The sequence below is a fragment of the Crinia signifera genome, chromosome 8 (genome assembly GCF_055691185.1).
Source record: "Crinia signifera chromosome 8, ASM5569118v1, whole genome shotgun sequence".
In the NCBI taxonomy this organism is placed as follows: domain Eukaryota; kingdom Metazoa; phylum Chordata; class Amphibia; order Anura; family Myobatrachidae; genus Crinia; species Crinia signifera.
The window spans coordinates 132,414,125-132,440,986 of NC_139224.1; the positions used below are offsets into that span (position 1 = coordinate 132,414,125).

At 43.4% G+C, this 26,862-nt stretch overlaps 2 protein-coding genes across 2 annotated transcripts in view; one reads left to right on the forward strand and one right to left on the reverse strand.

Moving 5' to 3' along the window:
* Nucleotides 1-26,862, forward strand: part of XPR1 (xenotropic and polytropic retrovirus receptor 1) — a 123,101-nt gene that overhangs the window by 61,531 nt on the left and 34,708 nt on the right. The window lies entirely within an intron of this gene.
* The window catches only part of STX6 (syntaxin 6), a 132,189-nt gene continuing 130,495 nt past the window's right edge, over nucleotides 25,169-26,862 (reverse strand). The window contains exon 8 of the mRNA XM_083157184.1: nucleotides 25,169-25,245. Coding sequence (XP_083013310.1) covers nucleotides 25,184-25,245 — 62 coding nt within the window. The 3' untranslated portion in view covers nucleotides 25,169-25,183. The remainder of the gene's footprint in view (nucleotides 25,246-26,862) is intronic.

Sequence of the window (26,862 nt, forward strand, 5' to 3'; positions counted from 1 at the left end):
GCATAATACTGACCTATTTTTACCATTGTGGATAGATGGTGTTTGCACAGTGCTCGGACGGGGGCTGAACCCTTAGCAGCTTGCACCTGTATGGGGGAGTCCTGTCCCCCCCCCCCCCCCCCTTTTTTAAGAATCTGGTACAGTTTTTGGGGTTGTGCTGGCAGAGTGCCAGGTTTTGGGGTGGTGCTGGCGCTCTGGGGTTGCCGTGCCCAGAGTAGGCACGGCAACCCCAGAGCGCCAGCACCACCCCAAAACCTGTACCATATTTTTTCCATTGACTTGGGGCCGGATTCAGAGAAGGATGGAGCGAACATCGCTGAGTGAGCATTCTGTGGCAGTGCTAATGCAGCAGGAAGGATCCATAGGAACAGGAGGCCTTCTGCATGAATCGCAGATCCGACAGGGGCACTCGCCTATTTATTGCTGGCAGGAACAGCTGAATTGTCAAATTCACGTCCGTTTCCCGACAATCCACAGCCGTTTTGGACAACTTACTGACTTTCCCGACAGTCAGTACATTAAATATTGACTGTCTATGGGCGGTATTCAATAAGGCTGATTCGCCAGGTTTTTATGGCGATTTTGTGCTGTAAGGCGAATTTCTGACTAAAACGGTGAATCACCCTATTCAATGACCAGATGGCGAATACATTTCAAGGTTTTTTTCGCCATGATTCACGGAGTAGCAATCGCTATCTTTTTATGGTGAAGTGGAAGGTGAACTTTTAAAATAAAGTGTTTTGTTTTTTACAATTGGTGTCAAAAAATCTGGAATTTTATTCTGAGGAGGGGCATGCTATTTTTATTCATGTGCTGTAAGCACATGAATATATATTTAATTTAAAAAAATATATATTTAGTTTTTTTGTTTTTACACAGACCAGCCAGCAGGGGGCCGGAGCCGAGTCGCTCATTACATATTCATATATTCACTTCACCTGATCATTACATATGCATGATCGGGTGTAGTGAATACCTGCTCCCCTGCTGGCACCCCTGGGGGGCAGCCTGTGCTTCCTGGCACCCGGGGAGCCCACCTCCCCCCCACAAACGTTCTGGGGCAGGCAGGGAGACTTCCATCTCCCTGCCTGCCACCGTCCTCAGGCTCCCTGCGACGTCCACCGCAGGAGCTCAAATTCGCTGGTCAGAGGCAGCGAGCCCCTGACTCGTTGAATACCGGAGCCGGCGAGGCTCCGGAACGCAGCGAGCAGTGGCGAATGTGCAGCGAATCCTAAACAGGATTCGCTGCAGGTCGCCAGTATTCACATTGAATACTGCCCTATGTACTTTCGGAAGCCATCAGATTTGCCCGGGATTTCTGACTGTGGGAACTGTTCCTGCCTGCTTTTATTCCTGTATATTGCTATCCAGTAGCCTCCTTTATTAAACACTCATTCTCACTATTGCGCTCTCAAATTTTTCTTCTACATGAGTGGGAAAATATGCTAAAATGCATCAATGCCTGTTTTTTTTATTTATTTATTTAAATACTTTTTATTTTCTCAGCACATAAGTGAATGAGTCCTAACCACCGCTGGTTCATAGCTGGTCGTCACCGGTGCCTGCTGGTCCCCGCTGCTTTTCCTGACCCCCGTCGGTGGTCACATGCGCAGTAGCTTCTTCGGTACTACGCATGCGCTGGCCCCCAGCCTCTATGGGCTGCTTCGGCAGCAGTGCATACAAGCATATTCACCATCCCGGGTCCGACGCATGCTCCATATCATCCTCAGTACTGCGTATTTATGAACTGCCGCCTCAGTGGCCCATAGAAGCATCCCAGAGGGAGGTAACACCACCTTATGGGACAGCATTGGGTGACTGGCAGGTCAGACTTCCAATAAGAAGCCACTGCCAGTCACAGCCTGGCTTCACACATTGGCAGATTGTAACTGGGGGGGGGGGGGTTGGTAACTATTGAAAATCCTTGACACCTCAACATTATTTTTCCCGTGTGCATGGCCATCTAACATACAGTATTGTCACACCCCTGTACTACATGAGGCTTGCACGAGAAGAACCATAACCATAATTTACTATAACTAAATTATTTGTGTGTACAGCTTTTAAAAGCAATGTAATTCCCTTTCACAGTGATGACTAATATAACTTTTTTATTTGGGTACTTGTGTAGGTTCACGGTGGCAGCTTACGCTACGTTATTAGTGTAGCCCAAAGGCTGCCTTACTTGTGTAGTTTCACGGCGGCAGCCTAAGCTATGTTGTCTGCGTAGCCCAACTGCTGCCTAGCGTAGTGTCTCCACAGCAGCTCTGCGTAGTTAGCGTAGTCACCGCACTGTCCCCGGGAGCTGCAGCTCTGTCCCCAGCGTCCCTGGCAAGCCTAGTGAGCGCCTCACACATCACCCACCGGTGGAGAGGCGCTCCATCGGTCTGAGGCGCCCGAGCATCTCAGTGTCTCAGTCAGTATTGCGGCAGGGTACGGAACCCTGCCGACATGGTTAGGGGTTTGGTAGCACGTGCTTCTCCTGCACAAAGGGGGGGGGGTGGTGCAGCGGCAAGTGCGTCTCATACACAATAAAGGAGGCATTTGTCAGTGCACCATGTTACATACTGGCAAATACCTCCATTTCAAACCCCTGCTATCCATGCCAGACTGAAGCGTGGCGAGAGGCCGCGTTACGCGTCCTCCCGACTTTTTCATACCCCCACTATCCACGTTGGCATGGAGTTTATTTTATAAAGTGTGGTGAGCCACCGAGCCCGAAACGTGGCGAGCGCAGCGCATTACTTTACATGTATTCCACGTCCCCTCGTGGGGCTCGCTGTGCTCGCCACACTTTATAAAATCAACTCCACGCCGACATGGATAGTGGGGGTATGAACAGGTCGGGAGGACACAACGCGACCCCTTGCTGCGCTCGCCATGCTTAGGGCTGGTGTGGATAGTTGGGGTGTTTTAAAGAAAACATGTGTTAACTGGGTTTTAGTGAATAATAAAGAAGAAAAAAAAACACTTAAAGTACAATAATTTCAAATAACAAGACAAAGAAAATAATAAAACAGTTATTCTTCAGTTTTTGCATTCACGGCAAATGCAGCTGAAGTTGACGCAGCTGTGTCTGCATTTGTGTCGGCTGGTTTCTCTGCCGTTGGGAGCAGAGTTAGGGCATATAGAATCCGCTGGAAAGGGTTTCTGCGCCGAGAGTTTTGCGCCAAATAAATTCCTGAAAATACGCATCCAGATTTTGGTGCGCAGTACCCCTTTGCCTTTTGTTACACCACTTGCAAGATCCCCACAGCCGTTCAATGTTTTGGGTATGAACCCCAATCTCCGGGTCCATGAAATTATATCGGTGGTTTACACGTGCATGCTGGTACCCTTCCTGCTCAAGCTCTTCAGTGTTGTATGCACGCCACCAATCGGAATATATAGTGGTATATATTTGTTGATGGCGGACATCAGGGTGCTGGCATCACGGCTGGCCACAGGCATTACTAAACACTCACCGGTGTCTCGGCATATGCCTCCAAACAACCACTGTTGACTTGACTTTTTCTCTGTCCACCTCCACGATTTTCCCCTGCCCGACATTCCAGCGTTGGGGCTGCGACATTAAATCCAGGGTGCAGGCCTCCCGCATAAGGTTATTTTACAGCACGGTGGTTGGGTGGCGCTCACAAAATGTGATACGGTAGTTGTGGAGTATCACGGCTCCCACGACCTGCATCGTATGCAGATCGTATGCTAAAAATCGCATCGCATCGCATGTGGCATACGATGGCATACGATGCGATACGATATTTTACCGATTTTTGAGCAAAAATGGTAAAGAATCGGTAAAACATCGAATGGCATCGTATGCCATATGTAGTGGCATACGATGTCATACGATGCGATACGATGTTTTACCGATTTTTGAGCATTTTAGCTCAAAAATCGTATGCGATCGCATCGGATGCCATACGATGGCATGCGATGCGATGGCACCCGATTTTGGACTGAAATGCATCAGAATGCATTGAAATGTGTATTAAAGTAGTGAAATGCCCCCAAATGCCATTTTTCATAGTGCACCACCCCCACTATCAACGTGAACCCGAAGCGTGGCGAGCGGCGGCGGTACGCGTCCTACGACCTTTTCATACCCCCACTATCCACGTCGGCGTGGAGTTGAGAATAGAATAGTGTGGCGAGCGCAGCGAGCCACCGAGCCCGAAGCGCGGCGAGCGCAGCGAGCCCTGCGAGGGGACGCGGATACCTTACCAGCTATACGCGTCTCCTCGCGGGCTTTACAGGTATCCGCGTCCCCTCGCGGGGCTCGCTGCGCTCGCCACGCTTCGGGCTCGGTGGCTCGCTGCGCTCGCCACACTATTCTATTCTCAACTCCACGCCGACGTGGATAGTGGGGGTATGAAAAGGTCGTAGGACGCGTACCGCCGCCGCTCGCCACGCTTCGGGTTGACGTTGATAGTGGGGGTGGTGCACTATGAAAAATGGCATTTGGGGGCATTTCACTACTTTAATACACATTTCAATGCATTTCAGTGCAAAATCGGGTGCCATCGCATCGGATGCCATCGTATACGATTTTTGAGCTAAAATGCTCAAAAATCTGTAAAACATCGTATCGCATCGATGGCATACGATGCCATGCGATGTTTTACCGATTTTTCACCATTTTTGCTCAAAAATCGGTAAAACATCGTATCGCATCGTATGACATCGTATGCCACTACATATGGCATACGATATTATGCGATTTTTGACCATTTTTGCTAAAAAATCGGTAAAACATCGTATCGCATCGTATGACATCGTATGCCACTACATATGGCATACGATGCCATGCGATGGCATACGATTTTTGAGCAAAAATGCTCAAAAAATCGGTAAAGCATCGCATCGTATGCCATCGTATGCCACTACATATGGCATACGATGCCATACGATGGGAGCCGTGATACTCCACAAGTACCTGTGATACTTGTTAGCTCCTCTGCCCAAGAGAACACGAAGCATAGAAGCTGTGTGATGGCATCCCTGAACCACTGCGCTCCTTGTAAAAAATTCACCGACTCCTCCTCCGTCTGCGGCAGGTTAAAGATGGTTAATTTGTCGGCAACCATAACTGACACAATGTACTGGTGACTGACTACGCTGGCTGCGGGAACACTATGCTGGCTCTGACAGGGACGCTGGCTACGCTAAGTGGCCGCGGGAACACTACGCTACTTCTGACTACGCTTGCTGCGGAAACACTACGCTGGTTCTGACAGGGACACTACGCTGACGACGTAACTGCCGCTGTGAAACTACACAAGTACCTTTATTTCTATTGTTTACAATAGAAACAGACTGCACACGCACTACAAAACCGCACAAACCTAAATATAATTACCTCAGGATAAAGTCCTGGTCCAAGTAAAATCACCTGACCAATCAACAAATCTGTGTAGGCATTTGGGTATGATTAAAAGACATACAGTGGGTATAGGGTGTGATGACGTATAGGGTGAAATATAACAGTGACCACTCAGATTAAAACACAAAAGCACATAAATATTATACAAAATTGCTAAGCAGTTTTGACAGAACAAAAATAATGAATAAGACAGTGTACAGGAGTTTACAACATAGTTGACTACCCTCCTGCATTCTGCTGGAGGCTCCCTAAAATAAGCGCAATCTCCAATTTCTCCTAACCCACATTATGCACCAGTTCCCTTTTTGGAAGAAAAAAAAAATATTTACACTCAGATGGTATTTGCACTTGGAATTTATTGCATAGGCATCACATTTAGTATCACGTATGTACATTTAATATCACTGCAAATAATTAACCCCTTCCTGACAGAGCTAGTTTTTGCGTTCCTGACAGAGCCATTTTTTTCAAATCTGACATGTCTCACTTAAGTGGGGATAACTTTTTTTTGCTTTTACTTATCCCAGTGATTTTGAGATTGTTTTTTCGTGACACATTGTACTTCAAATTAGTGGTAAATTTGGGTCGATACAGTCTGTGTTTTTTTGTGAAAAATACCAAAATGTCGTGAAAAAATGGAAAATTTAGCGATTTGCAAAATGTTAAATTTTCTGCTTGTGAGACAAATAATCTTACCACTCAAAATAGTTAATAACTAACATAGACCATATGTCTACTTTATGTTTCCATCATTATTTCAACTTCCTTTTAATTTTTTTGGACACTAGGAGGCTTACAATATGAATAGCAAATTCTCAAATTTTCAAGAAAATTTCAAACACTGATTTTTTTAGGGACCAGTTCAGTTCTGATGTGACTTTGAGGGACTTGTATGTGAGACACCCCCATAAATGATGCCATTTCAAAAACTGCACCCCTCACAGTATTCAAAACAGCATTTTGGAAGTTTGTTAACCCTTTAGGTGTTTCACAGGAATTAAAACAAAGTGTAGGTGAAATTTCAAAATTTCATTTTTTTTGCAGATTTGCAATTTTAATACATTTTTCTAAGGAACACAGTACATTTTACTAGAGAAATGTGACTAAAAATTGATTCCCCCAAATCTTTTGTTTTCATAAATATCCTATATGTGGCCCTAGTGTGCACGTTGACCAAACCACAGGCTTCATAATAGAAGGAGCAACTACTTGATTTTGGAGCCTCCTTTTTATGAGATTATTTTTTAGGCACCATGTAGGTTTCTAGGCACCATAAGATGCTAAAATTTAGGAACCCCCCCACAAGTGACCCCATTTTGCAAACTACACCCCTCAGGGAATTCATCTAGGGGTATAGTGTACATTTCAAACCCCCAGGGGTTTCACCAATTGTGGTCCAACTGGGCAGTGAAAATGAAAAATTAAATTTTTTACACAAAAATGCAGTTCTGGCTCAAAATTTTTCATTTTCACAAGGAATGAAGGAGACAAAGCCCCCCAAAATCTGTGCCCCAATTTCTACCGAGTACGGCAATGCCTCACATGTGACCAAAAAATACCAGTTGGGTGCATGGCAGGACTCAGAAGGGAAGGAGTGATTTTTGGATTTTGCAGCTCAGATTCTGGTGGAATTTTGGTGGGTGCTATGTCGCATTAGCAAGACCCCCCAAGCACCAATACAGTGGAACCCCCCCACAAGTGACCCCATTTTGCAAACTACACCCCTCAGGGAATTCATCTAGGGGTATAGTGTACATTTTAAACCCCCAGGGGTTTCACCAATTTTGATACAAGTGGGCAGTGAAAATGAAAAATTACATTTTTTTACACAAAAATGCAGTTCTGGCTCAAAATTTTTCATTTTCAGAAGGTATGAAGGAGAAAAAGCACCCCAAAATCTGTGCCCCAATTTCTCCTGAGTACGGCAATGCCTCACATGTGACCAAAAAGTACCAGTTGGGTGCATGGCAGGACTCAGAAGGGAAGGAGTGATTTTTGGATTTTGCAGCACAGATTTTGGTGGAATGAATGGTGGGTGCTATGTTGCACCAATACAGTGGAACCCCCCCACAAGTCACCCCATTTTGCAAACTACACCCCTCAGGGAATTCATCTAGGGGTATAGTGTACATTTCAAACCCCCAGGGGTTTCACCAATTTTGATACAACTGGGCAGTGAAAATGAAAAATTACATTTTTTTACACAAAAATGCAGTTCTGGCTCAATATTTTTCATTTTCACAAGGAATGAAGGAGAAAAAGCACCCCAAAATCTGTGCCCCAATTTCTCCCGAGTACGGCAATGCCTCACATGTGACCAAAAAATACCAGTTGGGTGCATGACAGGACTCAGAAGGGAAGGAGTGATTTTTGGATTTTGCAGCTCAGATTCTGGTGGAATTTTGGTGGGTGCTATGTCGCATTAGCAAGACCCCCCAAGCACCAATACAGTGGAACCCCCCCACAAGTGACCCCATTTTGCAAACTACACCCCTCAGGGAATTCATCTAGGGGTATAGTGTACATTTCAAACCCCCAGGGGTTTCACCAATTTTGATACAAGTGGGCAGTGAACATGAAAAATTACATTTTTTTACACAAAAATGCAGTTCTGGCTCAAAATTTTTCATTTTCACAAGGAATGAAGGAGAAAAAGCACCCCAAAATCTGTGCCCCAATTTCTCCCGAGTACGGCAATGCCTCACATGTGACCAAAAAATACCAGTTGGGTGCATGGCAGGACTCAGAAGGGAAGGAGTGATTTTTGGATTTTGCAGCTCAGATTCTGGTGGAATTTTGGTGGGTGCTATGTCGCATTAGCAAGACCCCCCAAGCACCAAGACAGTGGAACCCCCCACAAGTGACCCCATTTTGCAAACTACACCCCTCAGGGAATTCATCTAGGGGTATAGTGTACATTTCAAACCCCCAGGGGTTTCACCAATTTTGATACAAGTGGGCAGTGAAAATGAAAAATTACATTTTTTTACACAAAAATGCAGTTCTGGCTCAAAATTTTTCATTTTCAGAAGGTATGAAGGAGAAAAAGCACCCCAAAATCTGTGCCCCAATTTCTCCCGAGTACGGCAATGCCTCACATGTGACCAAAAAGTACCAGTTGGGTGCATGGCAGGACTCAGAAGGGAAGGAGTGATTTTTGGATTTTGCAGCACAGATTTTGGTGGAATGAATGGTGGGTGCTATGTTGCACCAATACAGTGGAACCCCCCCACAAGTGACCCCATTTTGCAAACTACACCCCTCAGGGAATTCATCTAGGGGTATAGTGTACATTTCAAACCCCCAGGGGTTTCACCAATTTTGATACAAGTGGGCAGTGAACATGAAAAATTACATTTTTTTACACAAAAATGCAGTTCTGGCTCAATATTTTTCATTTTCACAAGGAATGAAGGAGAAAAAGCACCCCAAAATCTGTGCCCCAATTTCTCCCGAGTACGGCAATGCCTCACATGTGACCAAAAAATACCAGTTGGGTGCATGGCAGGACTCAGAAGGGAAGGAGTGATTTTTGGATTTTGCAGCTCAGATTCTGGTGGTATTTTGGTGGGTGCTATGTCGCATTAGCAAGACCCCCCAAGCACCAATACAGTGGAACCCCCCCACAAGTGACCCCATTTTGCAAACTACACCCCTCAGGGAATTCATCTAGGGGTATAGTGTACATTTCAAACCCCCAGGGGTTTCACCAATTTTGATACAAGTGGGCAGTGAACATGAAAAATTACATTTTTTTACACAAAAATGCAGTTCTGGCTCAAAATTTTTCATTTTCACAAGGAATGAAGGAGAAAAAGCACCCCAAAATCTGTGCCCCAATTTCTCCCGAGTACGGCAATGCCTCACATGTGACCAAAAAATACCAGTTGGGTGCATGGCAGGACTCAGAAGGGAAGGAGTGATTTTTGGATTTTACAGCTCAGATTCTGGTGGAATTTTGGTGGGTGCTATGTCGCATTAGCAAGACCCCCCAAGCACCAAGACAGTGGAACCCCCCCACAAGTGACCCCATTTTGCAAACTACACCCCTCAGGGAATTCATCTAGGGGTATAGTGTACATTTCAAACCCCCAGGGGTTTCACCAATTTTGATACAAGTGGGCAGTGAACATGAAAAATTACATTTTTTTACACAAAAATGCAGTTCTGGCTCAAAATTTTTAATTTTCACAAGGTATGAAGGAGACAAAGCACCCCAAAATATGTGCCCCAATTTCTCCCAAGTACGGCAATGCCTCACATGTGACCAAAAAGTACCAGTTGGGTGCATGGCAGGACTCAGAAGGGAAGGAGTGATTTTTGGATTTTGCAGCACAGATTTTGGTGGAATGAATGGTGGGTGCTATGTTGCACCAATACAGTGGAACCCCCCCACAAGTCACCCCATTTTGCAAAGTACACCCCTCAGGGAATTCATCTAGGGGTATAGTGTACATTTCAAACCCCCAGGGGTTTCACCAATTTTGATACAAGTGGGCAGTGAAAATGAAAAATTACATTTTTTTACACAAAAATGCAGTTCTGGCTCAAAATTTTTCATTTTCAGAAGGTATGAAGGAGACAAAGCACCCCAAAATCTGTGCCCCAATTTCTCCCGAGTACGGCAATGCCTCATGTGTGACCAAAAAGTGGCAGGACTCAGAAGGGAAGGAGTGATATTTGGATTTTGCAGCACAAATTCTGGTGGAATGATGGTGGGTGCTATGTCGCATTAGCAAGACCCCCAAAGCACCAATACAGTGGAACCCCCCCACAAGTGACCCCATTTTGCAAACTACACCCCTCAGGGAATTCATCTAGGGGTATAGTGTACATTTCAAACCCCCAGGGGTTTCACCAATTTTGATACAAGTGGGCAGTGAACATGAAAAATTACATTTTTTTACACAAAAATGCAGTTCTGGCTCAAAATTTTTCATTTTCACAAGGAATGAAGGAGAAAAAGCACCCCAAAATCTGTGCCCCAATTTCTCCCAAGTACGGCAATGCCTCACATGTGACCAAAAAATACCAGTTGGGTGCATGGCAGGACTCAGAAGGGAAGGAGTGATTTTTGGATTTTGCGGCTCAGATTCTGGTGGAATGAATGGTGGGTGCTATGTGGCATTAGCAAGACCCCCGAAGCACGGTGAAATTATGAACCTAATATTCCATAGATGTGTGGTATATTTTAAAACACTCCTTTATACATAGGCCGGGTTTGTCGGGGCAAGTGTCACACTGGAAAATAGTTTGCTTTCTTATTCCCTTTTTATAGCAAACTTTGCACCTTTTTTGTGTCCTGCCCTTTTTTCCAGTGGAGGGGATTTCATCAGGAAAATGCTGCCCTGGTACAATACGGGGACCAGTACTAGAAGTACTGGGGCCCTCTGCCTGCTGGTTCCCAAATATTAGGCCCTTTATGACTTCCTCTTGAAAGTGCATAAATGTCCCCCTCTGGCCGGTAGAACGGAATAGCACGTAAGCGTTATACAGTGCCATCTGGATGATATACACGGCCACCTTCTTGTACCAGATTTTTGTTTTCCGCAGGGCACTGTACGGCTTCAGTACCTGATCTGAAAGATCCACTCCGCCCATGTACCTATTGTAATCCAGGATACAATTAGGTTTGGAGGTGTGGGTACTGGTACCTCGTACAGGGATGGAGGTGGTACTGTCTCCGTGAATTGTGGTCAGTATAAGGACATCCCTCTTGTCCTTATATTTGACCAACAACATATTTTCGTTGCATATTCCCCTGCTTTCACCCCTTCTCATTACTTGGGCAATGTGCGTTTTTGGGAGGCCTCTTTGGTTCTTGCGCACAGTACCGCAAGCTGCTGTACCTCTTGAACCAAGGGCCTTAAACAGGGGGATGCTGGTGTAAAAGTTATCCACATAGAGGTGATAACCTTTATCCAGGAAGGGGTGCACTAAATCCCAGACAATTTTCCCACTAACACCTACGAGGGAGGGGGGGCATTCTGGCGGTTCAATTCTTGAATCCTTCCCTTCATAAACCCTAAACCTGTGGGTGTACCCTGAGGTGCTTTCACACAGTTTATACATTTTTATGCCATACCTTGCCCTCTTACTGGGAAGGTACTGGCGGAATTTAACCCTTCCTTTAAAATGTATAAGGGACTCGTCGATACAAATAAATTTTTCAGGGATGTACACCTCTTCAAATTTGGCACTGAAATGATCAATGACCGGCCTGACTTTGAATAGCCGGTCAAAGGTGGGATCATCTCTGGGTGGGCACTGTGCATTATCGGTGTAATGTATAAATTTAAGAATTGTCTCAAATCGAGTCCGGGTCATGGCCATACGGTAAAATGGAGTACTGTACAGAACATCTGTACTCCAATATTGCCTAATTTCTGGCTTTTTTACTATGCCCATATGAAACACCAGACCCCAAAACGTCATCATCTCTACTGCATCTACAGGGGTCCACCTAGCAAATGATGACGTGGGGTTTTGAGCAATAAACTGCTGGGCATATAAATTAGTTTGGTCCACCATTAAATTTATAAAATCATCAGAGAAAAATAATTTGAAAAAGTCAATTTCTCTGAGACCTGTGGAATCAAATTGGATTCCTGGCATGGCCAAAAACTCAGGAACCTGGGGCTCAAAATTGTCTGGTGGTGGGGTCCATACGAGATCAATTATTGGGGGGGGGGTCTCAGCTGCTCTACGGGGGCGTCTTTGAGGGGGTCCCTCATCACCAGAGGAGGAAGAGGAGCTTAAGGCAAATCCTTCAAATTCCCCGCTTGCATCACTGGCTGTGTCAGAGTCAGAAGCAAGCATGGCATATGCCTCCTCCACTGAATACATTCTCCTGGATGACTGGGAGGACATTTGGGAGGACATTTGGGATGCCATTTTTATTTTTGTGTTACTGGTAGTGAAATGTTTCAACACGTGTATAGTGTAGGGGGGGGTACAAACTTTATTTCAATCCGGGGGGTATGTAGTGTGTAGTGTGTATGTAGTGCAGAAAAAAAAAAAAATACTTTATACCAATAAAAAAAAAAAAAATGAAGGGGTTAAAAATAAAAAATGTAAGGGGTTAAAAAAAAAAAAAAAAGGTCCTGCGCCAAAAATTGAGCACAGATGTTGGTCAGTAACGTCTGTCACTGAACAGCGCTCAAAGGCAACAGGAATTTGATCAAAAAAAAAATAGATCAACCCTGTGCCGAAAAAGATGATCAGTGATGTACGTCACTGATCAGCGCACATCGGCCACAGGACACCCACAAAATCACAGTGTGTGTAAAAAAAAAATTAAAAAAAGACCCCACAGCACACACACAAAAAAAAAAGGTGATCAGTGATGCGACACTGATTACCAGTGAGGTGCAGCAGGTGCACAACCTTTGGTGCAACTGACAGGTATATATAAAAAAAAAAAAACCTCTGTACCCCCAAAAAAGTTGCTGATCACCTCAGATATAGTGATCAGCACAAAAGGCGGGGGCAGCAGACACAAAATTTAGCACTCTCTATCACTCTCTGTCACTATCTCTCTCTATCTCTCTATCTCTCACTATCTATCACTCTATGACACTGCAGCAGCAGCACTGACAGGTATATCTATATATAAAAAAAAACCTGCGCCCCCAAAAAGTTGCTGTTCAGTTAATTTATACTGATCAGCACAAAAGGAGGGGGCAGCAGTCAGTTATATAAAAAATATATAGCACAATCTGTCACTATCTCTCTCTATCTCTCTCTCTCTATCTCTCTCTATCTCTCTATAACTATCACACTGCAGCAGCACAAAATATAGCACTCTGTCACTAGGCCTCTCTATCTATCTCTCTCTCTCTATCTCTCTCTCTCTATCTATAACTATATCACACTGCAGCAGCACAAAATATAGCACTCTCTGACACTATCTCTCTCTCTATCTCTCTCTATCTCTCTCTATCTCTCTCTATCTCTCTATCTCTCTCTATCTCTCTATCTATCTCTCTATCTAGCTAGTACACTGCAGCAGCACAATTTCACAGGAAGGCACAAGTAGCAACAGGATCCAGGAAGCAGTGATGAAGCAGCGATCAGGTAAGTATGGAGCAAGTATGGAGCAAGTATGGAGCAAGGTTCTGGTCAGTATGGCGGCAGGGGGGTACGGTGACCGCACTGCACGCTATTCCAGACCGGAATGGCGTCTGCAGTGCAGTCACCGTTAGTTTAAATCCCCCTCCTTGGCTGTGATTGGTCCGTCGGTCCGACGGACCAATCACGGCCTTTGGGGGCGGGCGGGGTGAGGTGGGGTGACACCAGTGTCACCCTTACACCCCGCGGTGATTGGTGCTGTACTTTACAGCACCAATCACCTCTGATCCCGTGTCACCGGCGAACGTTATTCGCCGGTGACACAGGAAAACGCTGTGAATGGCTGTTCACACTGAACAGCCAATCACAGCGATCGCCGACGGGGGGGCGGCATCGCAGCCCCCCCTGGGCATGCACGGACATGTCTGCTGTCAGGGACAGCAGACATGTTGAAACTGTCACCGCGTCTATAGACGCGGTGACAGTTTAAATCCATGACGTACATTTACGCCATGTGTCGGGAAGTGCTTCCCGACCATGACGTAAATGTACGTCAAATGTCGGGAAGGGGTTAACAAATCCAGGTAGCCCTGGTGCGAACACTTTGGCCCTGATCACAGTACAAATTTGTTCTCAAAATGGGCAAAACCATTTGCACTGCAGATGGGGCAGATGTAACATGTGCAGAGAGAGTTACATTTGAGTGAGGTGTGTTGAAACTGAAATCTAAATTGCAGTGTAATAATGCAGCCAGTATTTACCCTGCACAGAATCAAAATAACTCACACAATTTGAACTCCCTCTGTACATGTAACATCTGCCCCACCTGCAGAGCACATGGTTTTTACCCATTTTGAGAACAAATTTGTACTGCGATCAGACCTGAATAAGGGCCTTTATCTGTACATATATCCGTATACTGTATTTACATCCTAATTGAATACATTTTGATAAACCTAGTCGGCACATAATGTCTCTCTGGTTTTGTTCCATATCTTGATGGCTTATTGGATTATGAACTGGTGACTGATGTGTCTCTCGGGAGATATTGTCACTTATGACTTTCTGTTCCGCTGGTAGGTAGCTAGGCCAGGTCCTTTAACTTTATTACTGACATTACCTATAAAAGACCATTACAAAGAGCATTCTCATTTCCTACCCGTCTCTGTTCTGTTTGAAGTTCCCCCTCCTCCTCCTTTAATTGTAATTATTTTTCATTTTCACACCATACTTTCAGAATTTCCTTTTTTCTGTAGAAATGGCATTGTGGGTTTTTTTCTTTCATTTTATGAACCCAGCGGCAACGGCAGCAACACCGTCAGGATCTGTGGGATAATTGGCTTTTGCACCTGACTAATTTGAGGCATAATTGAGGGGCTTCCTTTTATTAGATGTTATCTTACATACATAGCTATTCTCTAGCCACAGATAAGTTCATTTGCCCTGCAGTCCATATTCCGTGAGGTGCTCACAATGCTATTTTATTTTGTACCTGTTTTTTTTTTTTTTTTTTTTATAATAAAACTATTGTTCCTTCCTGGCTACTGCCTGGGTTTTACACCAACATTCTGTCCTATCTTGGTTTTCATAAACTATGTAACAGGTGTAGGTAATGTCTATGCTTATTATATGGATTAAGAAAATGTACTAAAATAAAAAAAAAATTCAAATATTCAAACTAGAACGGACCGAAACAACCCTTCATAAGGAAAACAATACAATTTTTTTTTCGAGGTGTGGGAAAGCTATATTGACACATTGCTGGCGGAGACTAAGGGCAGTATTCAATGAGAAAAATTCTCTGTGTTTTATGGAGAATTTTTGCTTTTTTCGCCTTGGACGGAGCATTTTGCTCTCCAAAAGTGAACCACCCTATTCAATGTGAAATATTCGCCGTCTCTCTCCGTGTAGAAATTCTCCATCTTTTGATGGAGAGCTGGAATGTGAACTTTTAAACTAAAAGGTTTTTTTTTTTAATTTTGGTGTAAAAAAATCAGGGTTTTTTTTCTGTGAAGGGGCATGTTATTGTTATTCATGTGCTTATAGCACATGAATATATATTTAATTTAAAAAAAATATATTTTTTTTTAATTTTTTTTTTTTTTTTTTACACAGTGCAGCCAGCAGGGGGCCGGAGCGCTCGAGCCGCTCATTAGATATTCATATATTCACTGCACCCGATCGTTAATATGCACGATCGGGTGCAGTGAATACTGGGTCCCCCGCTGGCTATAGGGGGGGGGGGGGGCAGCCTGTGCTGCCTGGGTCCCGGGGAGCCCTCCTCCCCTCCACATTCCTCTGGAGCAGCCAGGGAGACTTTAATCTCTCTGGCTGTTTCCGTCCCCCGGCTCCCTGAAAGCTCCCTGCCGCGGACGCTCGTCCGCTGCAGGGGTTAAGACTCGCCGCGAGTGGCGGCGAGTCTTAAATACATTGTATAGTGGGAGCAGGAGGCTCCGGAACAGGGAGAGTGCATGGCGAGAGAAAAAATCTCTTGCCATGCACAGAGAATTTTTTTCATTGAATACTGCCCTAAAAGACAAATCCATAAATGCTTCCACACGACTCTGTAGTATGAGACCAGACTGCTTCTGCAGGACCCAACTATTGCTCAATAGTAACATGGAAAGGTCTTTCCGGACACGCGTGGCCTCCATTTTTTCCCTTTTTTATTCTTCTTTCTGTCCCATTGCTTGTGAATGCCATGGTATACAAATGGATAGATTATCTGAATTCTTTCTCCTCATATTACAATAAAACAAAAAAACAAAAAACACATGGACACACCATGGTTTCAATCCTTACCCATGTTTATTAAAAATTGCTTATACGACAGTTATATTTTCAAGCCATTATTGACTTATTGTATATTTAAGCAAATTGTATCTTGTATGTATATTGTTATACATTCTTATTATACATTTATTATTGTTGACAATTCATAAATACTAAAATCCTTTATTATATAAATGTTAACTTCATAGACGTACTCATTGCTGACTTTATGGAAAGAAAAATTGAAAATGTATGCATGATATAATGTTGTTCGCTGATCAATTTTGTTACTGCACTTCATAATATGCAATAAAAACAATATAAAAAAAAAGAAAGAAAACAAAATTGTACTAAAATAGCCAATATTTTTTTTTTTCTACAGTAGCAGGTGGTCTTTGGGTCAACTGGAAACACTGCCACCGATTCTTGGTCGGGAAGATCAGAGTTTAATAAAAATGTGTAGATGAATATGAGATGTGTGGGCACACAATCCGTTGAACGGTTGGATTGGCAAAGGCCCCAATAAGTAAAGGCCCCCAGCTTTCAGTCCTTTAGTCCGGTGAGGCATATTCTACGCTTGTCCCCACTCCCCGGTCCTGCAGCTAGCGCTCTGAGGATAATCTGATGCTGAAGGCAGATCAGGAATACATTGGCTGATCAAACCCCAGTGTACTTCTGTGAGTGACTGCACCATATGCTGTGGATAAGTATCTCCATTAGAATAAATGTAAAACTATTAGGGATCTATCTTCAGTTTTCCTGCGGTGCTCGCATGTGTGTCTGTCTTTATCAGTCCATTGTGTGGACATTTCCATGTGCGCGCTCGCATATATTCACTTATGTTACATTCTCCTAGCAGGGTCTTGTGTGATATCACAGGAGATCATTTTGTTCCTTGGGTCACCAGCTTCCTAGATTTTGCGGTCCTGAAAACGGCCACCCGTTGCATTAATATGATGCCTTCTATAAAGACATAAGATGTGATGGGCTTGGCAGGTGCTGCTGTAGGATTAGCGATTTGTACATTATCGCTTCCACTCACTCGCACAGCCACCCCTCCCCCTCTCCCTGCTCCCCTTTCCTTCTCATCCTTCCTCTTTTTTTTTTTTTTTTTCTTTCCATGGAACAAAAAAAATACAGTTTTCTATAAAGCAGTTATTTGCTACCATTTAAAACACGCTTGAAATGTGTCAGTGGGGTCATAGATTCCATCTCTGTAAGCCCCCCTCCCTCCATTCCCTCCCGGCTGCATATAATGTGCATAAGATCGCTGATTGCTTACTCAGGGGAGGGGGGGGGAGGTCGCTCGCTCTGTTTTTTTTTTTTTTTTTTTCACAACTTCGTTAACCTCTTCTCAGCTTGAGACCGGTTTTCTATATTAACCCTGTAAGTCTTACAGATACTCATCGCTCTGTTATATCCCCCCCGACGGATACCTACACTTTGCAAACCCACCTTTTCTCTTTTCTCCTTGGTTACCTCTCTTCCTACTGGAGTCCTAGTACATTACTCTGGATATGGCTATGGAACTACTGACCAGATTTCATTAACCTTTTCGCCACTGGAGCTGCAGAGAATGTTGGGATACGTCCCTTCATGGTATATTTAAATACTGTATTTTATTTATGATTGTGTGTTTCCATTTCATATAAAATGACAATAGATTTCAACATCGATTTTTGTCCCTTGTCGATGACCTTGAAGAGTTTGTCTTTTTAATCCCTTTGTTCGGAGACCCGCAGAGTTCCTCAATTGACATGTCTCTTCTCTGAGACCTGCCAAGCACCAGTCTATCAACACTTTGCTGCTTGGATGGCTGCAGAATACAGAAGAACAGGCCTCCACTGATGGCTGTCAGCAGGTAGCTGCTAGTGATCGCACTGGGGGTGTCCGTAACATTGCCTGCTCTGATTGGGGGGGGGGGGGGGAGGAAGTGGCGCAGTTTGCAGCTTAGATGGGAGGTGATTTCTTTTGTGTGAAAATCAAGAGTTTTCTGGGGTGACATGATGACCGCAAGCAGAAGGGCTCTCTGATTGGACGTCTCCACTGTGCACGATACAATGCAGCAAGGAGTCCGACTGACACTGTGACAACACTTCTCCACCAGGCAATCACTCATTGCGTGCCAGAGTTTATCCAATCGATCTATACAGAAGACAAAGACCTATATTACAGGCCATGTATTGGTCAGGCATTTTGGTACTTCTGCATGTTATCGCAGCACTCATTTCTACATCTACCCCATGCCATAAGCTTCTTTCTTCATCCAGCATTTCCTTAAAAGCCATGAACCCGATGCCCTGCTCCTAGGGCTGATTTACTGTACAGCTCTTATCATCCTAAGCAAGCATGGTGACGAGTGTTGTTTAACAATAGTGGTAAATCTACAGGCTGACCTCTGATCCGTTCATTCTTCTCTGACATGTGCAAGCAGTGTTACACCTATTTGAGCTGTTCCACATGCAAATTAAATATTATCCCAAGAGACCTCTGTAACTGTAATGATCGCCTGCCTATTACCCAGCCAAGTGTCTCTTTTTGCTTTGTTGTCCCTACCCTGATAAATCTGTCTTCAGTCAGCAGTTACTAATAACTTCTGCTTCTTTAATAAAAAGCAGCACATTTTCATTTTCCAATATTTCTGGACCTCCCCGCCTCCCTCCACATCGACTCGGATGGTAATTACCTATGTAGCCTGAAGCGGTTGGCTGCAAAGCACTCTCCGTACAATAGCTACCTGTTGGAGATGCTGGGTGCTTTAAGCCTTGCACAGAGAGAAAGAGCCCTCTGCTTTCCGTTAGATCCTTCTAAATCGTGTTTAATCTGCATTATACAGCCCTTAAACTAATAGGAGCTTCGCCATTATAGCCACTATTTATACAACCCCAACCCCCTATTCACTTCGGATTGCTAGGAGACTGTAGGACTAATTACTTCTGTATTCTGAATATTGCACATAATACGGTGTCCACTGAATCGCCTGGGCCGGCGTTTCAATTGTAAGCAGTGGACCAAGGCAGATTAGCATGTACATAAATGCATTTTACAGAGGGCTTTAATGACTAACAAAGTGTGGGTGTACTCTTTTCCTACTGTTTCAGTATATGGACCAGATGCCCCAAGCTGTACAAAGTGATAAAGCGGAAAGTGATAAACTACCAGCCAATCGGCTCCGAACTGTCATAATACAGGCTGGGTTAAAAAAATTTTTTATCGCTCTCCACTTTGACATCATCTCCAAGCGCCAGGGCCGCGGTCATCCCCACTGGGACCACTGATCGCCTTGCCCCCAGCCCCCGTGCACTCCCCCAGCCGTCATCTGGGAGGTGAATGGATGCCGCACACAGGCAGGGTATAGCAAACGGCAGCGCAGGCTTTCTGTGCCCCCCGTCCAACCTGCGGACGTTGCGGTCCGCAGGTTGCAAGTCCCCCATTGATGTAAATGGGAGCTGGGTCTGATAACCCGGCGTATTTACACCGCCCTCTACCCAGGTCCTAGCCGTGTTCTACCCAGGTCAGGACTTTGGTACAAGTCCCATGTAAATGGACACAGCGTGTCCCATTTACACCGCCTCTGACCCGCCAAAGACCAGGGGGCTATGCGGAGGTATAAAAGGGGTATAACTGACAATCTAGTTTCAGGGATGCCAGGCACATGACCCTATGGCCTTTGCCAATGCTCTGGCAGGCCTGGAATGCCATATAAACGTTCTCGCCATGTAATAAAACATGTCACAGAAATATTTAAAATCCATACATTACATACAATTTACTACATTTATTTTCCCTGTCCTTGGATACATAGAATGTGATTGCAAATAAGAACTGTAGTCTGTCCATGCAAGCACAGGGAGAACATATAAACCCCACACAGTTAGAGCTGTTTGTAGGTGATGAATTTGTGTATACCTATAATATTATTTAATGTATGTACCGACACAGGTTTTTTTTTTTCCCCCCCTCCCACCCGTATACATATGCTGTTTTATGTATCGACGCTAAAGCGTATGAATGTCAAAACTGAAGGGGTGGGGAGGGGAGAATGCAACAAACCTGTGGGAGAGAGAATGAGTCAAAGTCGCCATAGCAATCTGCTTGTAGCTATCAGTTATCTAACGGTCTATAAAAGGACAGAAGCAGAGTGATTGGCGTGGACAGCATGTGTCCACTTCTGTATGGGTCATAGAGTTACAGTATGAAGGTCGACAGGGGTTAGGTTGGCCCATGAAATGGGTCGAGGCGCCTAAGGTTGGAAGGTGGACACAAGCATTAAGTCGATTGTGAAAAGGGCGACATGAGGTTTTCACTTTCTTAATCCCAAATGTCGACGTAAGTCGACATGGACACTGTATCAGTGTACCAAGTACATGCTTCGAGCACTCGGCACACTATTGTATTCTCTTTCCACGTCCTAGTGGATGGTAAGGTATGACCAAATCCCGTCCACTTTATCACTAATAGGTTTGCTACATCTCCCCCTGGGTCTCTTTAGCGCCTGTGCTGGCTGTATAATGGACTGCTAAGGTTCAAATTATTATTTTAAAATAAACACTAACATCCCTTCTCTTCCGCTGTTACAGTAGCTATCATGATTCTAACTTCAGTTTAATTACACATAACTTTAAAGCATAATTATAAATGCAATATAACGTCATTATTCCTCCCGTCTCCAGATCTACCAAGATCTGTGTTTGGCACCACTTGACCTACTAACCTCACAAACTTTATTAGTGGTCAATGATTTTCAGCGCTGGTACATGTTGTGTCTAGAGCTCTGATTGGATGCCTGCCCAGCCTTTTACTACTCAATTAATTATGGGGATAGAGCATAGTTCTGTTTTTTTTTTTTTTTTTGCAGAACTGCACTTTAAATTGGCGTGAGTGGTTATTGCTCACACTCTGTATGGATGCTTTAGTGTCCAGGACAGAATCATTTCTCGCCTTGACTCTCACCCCCCCCCCCTTCCGCATGAACTTCTACTCTGGTAACAACTCTAGGCAGGCATTCCACAGTTGCTAATTATAATTATAGGCTTTTCCTGTTGGGTTATTATTATTATTATTATTATTATTATTATTATTATTATTATTATTATAATAGTTCTAACGCCACAAGGATTCTGCAGCACCGAACAATACATAAATGAGCAAAAAAAACAACAACATTTAAATAACAAATTACGATACAAGACCGTTTAGGTAAAGTACGTGGTAAATAAAGACATTTGCATCAGGGGACAATGCACTGAAACAATGATTAGGTCAGCAGAGATCTATACTAAGAAAAGCACATGAGTAGAGCGGGCCCTGCTCGTGAGAGCTTACATTCTAAAGGGGAGGGTCAGACAGATGGGAGAGATGCAGAAGGGGTAGAAGTGAGCATAAACCGATGGTTAGGATGAAAGATGTCTGGGTATAGGAAGAATTGGGTTTTGAGAGCCTGTTTTTGTAGCGACAGTTAGACCATTCCAGAGATAAGGTGCCATAACGGCCAAAATCTAGGACACAGGAATGGGAGGAAGTAACCACTTGGCAGGAGAGGTAGCATGCGTTTGTGGAGCGAAGAGAGCTGGAGGGAGTGTAAAGTGAAATAAGGTCCGATATGTAGAGTTTCATCCCATGTTCAATGTTGTTACATGAATTATCTACTCCCAAATATAGACCCAATTGTGCCTGTGGTAACTTATGTACCACCAAAATTTTCTTGTTTTGGGGGACTTCCTAAATCATGCACAGGTGACTTACTGGGTTATTTAGACGTCTGCTCCCGGCCTCGATCAGCCTGATTCTATCTCACCGATTCTGGGTTATGCACAGACTTCACACAGTTGGAAATCATTAGCTGGTGAGTGAGTTGTGAATGGATTTGCAGCTATTTGCCGATCTGCTATATTTCTGCAGGCCTTTTGCCACCTTGCACAGGACATCCTTTTACTCTGGAGGGGTGGTGGCGTTCAGTTCTGAATAACCCCCTTAATCTGTTCTGCCGGGTCAGTAAGTATCCCACTAGGTTCCACAGGCAGAAATCTTAACATGACCTGATGGAAAATCTTGTTTTGAGAACAATGATTTAGACTTTAACTTGATGGGGAATAGGCTGGTATTAATGAGTTAATATTTACTGTACAGAGTAGAGTTATGTGGGGATCCTGTTGAAATAAATGGGAGTAAATAATGGCTTACTTATTCCCCTTTTCCCCAACCGCAATAACCCGGGCCATGGCTTAGTGGTAAAAGGTTCCAAATACGTAAGGATCTAGGTAGGCATTCTTGGAATCCTCTACAGTTGTATCTGCCTTTAAATAATACCTTTCTTTAGATGTTTTTGTTCAGCAGTAAATAGACTACTCCACTAGTACATGTAACATTAAGAATAACCAACAGAACAATTTTAGTTGTGGTTTGTGTTCTCATTAGGAATTTTAGCTTAGGTCTGTGCCACTAGCCTGTTCAGCAAGGGAAATAGCCCGGATATCTGAGGGCTTACCTACCGACAAAAAAGACTAATTACAATACTTAAGAAATTGATTTGCGTGATTTAGAGATTTCAATCCATAACTACTGAGCTCTGTCACAGTGTAATGACAGACTTACTAAACATGTAACACCACTAGAACATTTTACCAGGATTTCCCGCGAGGCTGATGTTTTGGCCCAATAAAATTTAATGGTCCTTGAAGGTTTTGTTGCTTGTACAATATTGGTATTTCCGCTACAAACGGATGACTTAGTGCCATTCTCTCATATTTTTTATTTTTACTGTAAATGATATTGAGCAAATTGCGATTCTTGCCTTCAGGGTTTAAATTGCCAGTTAATTTAGTCAATCTGCATTCGGCATGAAAAAGATTATTCTGGAAGGCTTATTTGTTGTGAGATGCACAATGTATTTATTCAAGTGGTATCCTGATGCAAGTTCCCTCAGCGGCTAGCGAACTGGCATTCATACGCATTTGCCCCCATGGCTAGAAAACCTCAATTCAGTTACGCTATGCTACAATATGTAAGTAAGAACAAGGCAAGCTATATAAACTCAATCTTTACCTCTTCGTTACATGGACAAGTCTCCAATAACCAATTTTTATGCCTTAATTATATTGACTTTCTCTAAAATTCCTAAGTGTATCAATTGATGTAATTGCCATTTAGAAATGTTGTAACTAAATCTCGTCTGGCAAGCAGACAGCCTGGGCTCTCCGAGGCGGAAGAGTTTTAGTCTTCGGTCCTTTCCATTACCTGTCTGACCTGCTAATGGAGCACTGCCCAAAGTAACGTAGCATTAAATCCAATCAGCACCGTATTCCAAGCAGATTTCTCGTCGTCTTCCTTTGAGGTTGAGCCCAGAAATCTACAATCCGTGTGGGAGTCTGGAATGTTTCTTGCTTTGCAGCCAGAGCTGGTTGTTCTTCATGCCAAGCTTGCTATTATTCTTTTCATATTAACTGCTTTCAAGTTGGTCAACAGATTTTATTTTGCTGAGATTTTGCTGTAATAAATGTAATCTCTCCGATACAAAAATGTGTTTATTAAAGTGGCGATAAATATCTAGTTTCTACTTCATATGCCTCCTGAAATGTTAAATAATCTCATAAAAGATCAGTGCGGGAGGATCTGTTATCCTGTGCAGTGTATTCGGGTTCTGTATTTTGACAGCTTACTTGAATTTGAAATTTCTTGTAGGCGTTAAATATTTTTAGTGCTATAAATGAGAAGCAACAGAAATCAGTTAAAGGTTATAGCTGTTATGATTGAACATGCAGTACATTAACCAATTCCCTTACTGCTAAAGCCTGCCAGCAATGGAGGATATTTTCTGATAGGCAATAATCATCTGGTTTCGTCAGCATTGCATTTCGAACATTTTCAACAACAAAGGGCCAAGTTGCCACCCGCTACCTGTATGTCGAGTGTATAGAGGTCTGAGGATTACATTTTTTTGGTGTTGATTCTGTTTCTTGTATCAATAATATAATCCAATTTTTTTATTTTTTTATATAGTTATGATTGTAGTTCCCTTTTTTCATGCGTATGTTACACAAGAAATACCTACAAGATGTGATAATGTTCTGCACCAGGGGTGTAATGTCTGAAAAAAACAACAACAAAGAATGCCTATAGTGTCACATTGTATTTGTTTGGAAAAGGAACTTGACTATTATGCAGGGTACACACAGGAACGATTTGGCTTAAGTTCCCCCAATTTTTCTACAATCTGGACCGATTGTATGCAAAGTGGGCATTTTAGATACGATTCCGATCCGATGCGCTGGTCGTTTTGCAGCTCCTACCTGCTGCAGTCAGGATTTTTAAACAACCTCGTCAACTGGGTACAGATTGGGATCAGATGCAGATCGTGTGACCATCGTATGTTCGTCTCACGATCCTGATCATTCTGGTGTGTACCCAACCCAGCATTAGAGATTCAGGGGCAAATTTATTTATCCTGTTGAAGCGATAAAGTGGCTGGTACTCACCATCCAGTCAGGCTCCATTTTTACGTTTTTTGGATTATTTTTTTTTAACATGCTTACCTGGTTGCCCCATTGGTCCCACGGTGGCCTTCAGGATCGTCTTCAGCGGTCCCAGAGGTGCATTGTGCAAGTCACCGGCGCGCCCGCTCAAAGCACTCCTGAGACCGCTGAAGAAGACCGCTGAAGAAGATCCTGAAGGCCGCCGTGGACATCGGGGGATTAGGTAAGTATGAAAAAAGGGGCAGGGGGGAGGAAAAAAATCTGAAATATTCTAAAAAACCACGGTTCTGGATACGGGAAACTCTACCTGTATACAGTATGAGATCTGACTGTTGGAAAAATACATACAGAACGAGAGGGGATTCATATTTGTTTACAGTAGAGAGACAGCGCACCTGCGTATACCACAGTTTTCTTTGTACATACATTCTCTGGGAGTGGTAATCCCGATTGGTATTCATTGCTGCAGCTTTGGTGTGCGGGATATCTTCTATTTCCATTTATTTGAAATCATTAATTTGCTCCTGAAAGTATGCGTTTCCTTTCTTTTTCCTAGAACAGACTTTGTTTTATCAAAATATAGTTTCTTTAATAAAATATATTATTTCAATACATAAATGTTAATACAATTTACATTTTTTTGCATTATACAGTATATTAATTTCCTTTTATTTTTACATTTATTTCTGATATATTGCATTTTTTATTAGTTTTAAGTTTGTATTATTTATTTTTTTTGCAGTCCTCTCTACACAAACATTAACACACCAGCACTTTGTAAAAATATACTGTATCCAGGACCCCAGTGGTCATATAAAAAAAAAAATTGCGCTCCTATATAAAATGCTTGATATGCTATGATTCGTTGTCCATAAAAGATCTTTTGCCATTTTTATTTAGTTTCTATGGATGACTGTGTATATTTATGTATAACAGGAAAATAATTGCGGAACCTGTTTCTGGGAAGTGGAAAATTATTAAGTTGATCAGATCTTTTTTTCCACAGAAGGAAAAGCATAAAGCATTCTCATTATTCCATTGACTGTAAAAACCACAAAATGGAACTATAAGGGCATCATGGACGGTGTAATGGTCGGCATTACTGCCTTGCAACACTGAGGTCACGAGTTTGATCCCACCATGGCCCTAACTGTATATTCTGCCTGTGCTTGCATGCTTCTGTGTAATATTGCATTGCTTTCAAGGTCATCGGCTGCACCAGGATTTCTGAGACTGCTGCTCATCTGAACACTGTTCACCTCACTGAGGGGATAATGTCTCATTCCTTTTTAGAGACTGACACTAATAGGCTGCCATGGGCAACTTATACAATTTGTCATTTTATAGAATGTACTCGAAAAATGATTGCCACAAGCTGATTGGTTGCTATAGACAACTACTCCAATTTGTCTTTCAACGGTTTGCGGCATCTTCCCATGAGGCACTTTGTATCGCAATCAAGTCTGGTGTAATTCCAGAGCGAATTGTGAAAACATTGTACTGTGTGATGCTCAGCTCCTAAAATGGCTGCCTTCCGATTGTGCGAGGGAGAAAAACACTTTTACACACACTTTTGTATGTAAGGGATGGAACTACTTTGTATATACTGTTTAATCTAGTAAAAAAAACTGGGTTTGAGGATCGATCCGTTTAACGGGTGTCTTTCCAGCAGCTCTTTAGTAATATAGACTTTGATATATAAAATCGTATTCATATTACGGAGCTGCGGATCTCCAATTACAATGTAAATGCTCATCCACGCTGCACCCTGTGTATTTCATTTATTCCATTTCTTGTTTTCAGAGACCATATTTAATAGAGAGCCCTGTGTGAGATCTAATAGAGGTCACGCACATCGTGCCAAATGCTGTCACATCCACAGGGGTCCGCTGACCAATTATTGGATGGTCTTCCTGCTGGTGTGCTCATTTCAGCACATTAACATGGGCAGCCATGGGCTACTCCGGATATTAAAAAATAAAAGCAATAAAAGACTTGTGAAATTGTGGCTGGTGAGGGCGAGAGATTGGGAGTGATCCCTTATACATGTTGCAGTACAGTGTGATTATGCGTAGTGTGTATAGATGTGGAAGGAGATGCGGCTGCTTTGTCTAAGCATTAAAATATCTGCACATCAGTCAGTTCTGTGCAGCGTATAGCCTTGTTCTT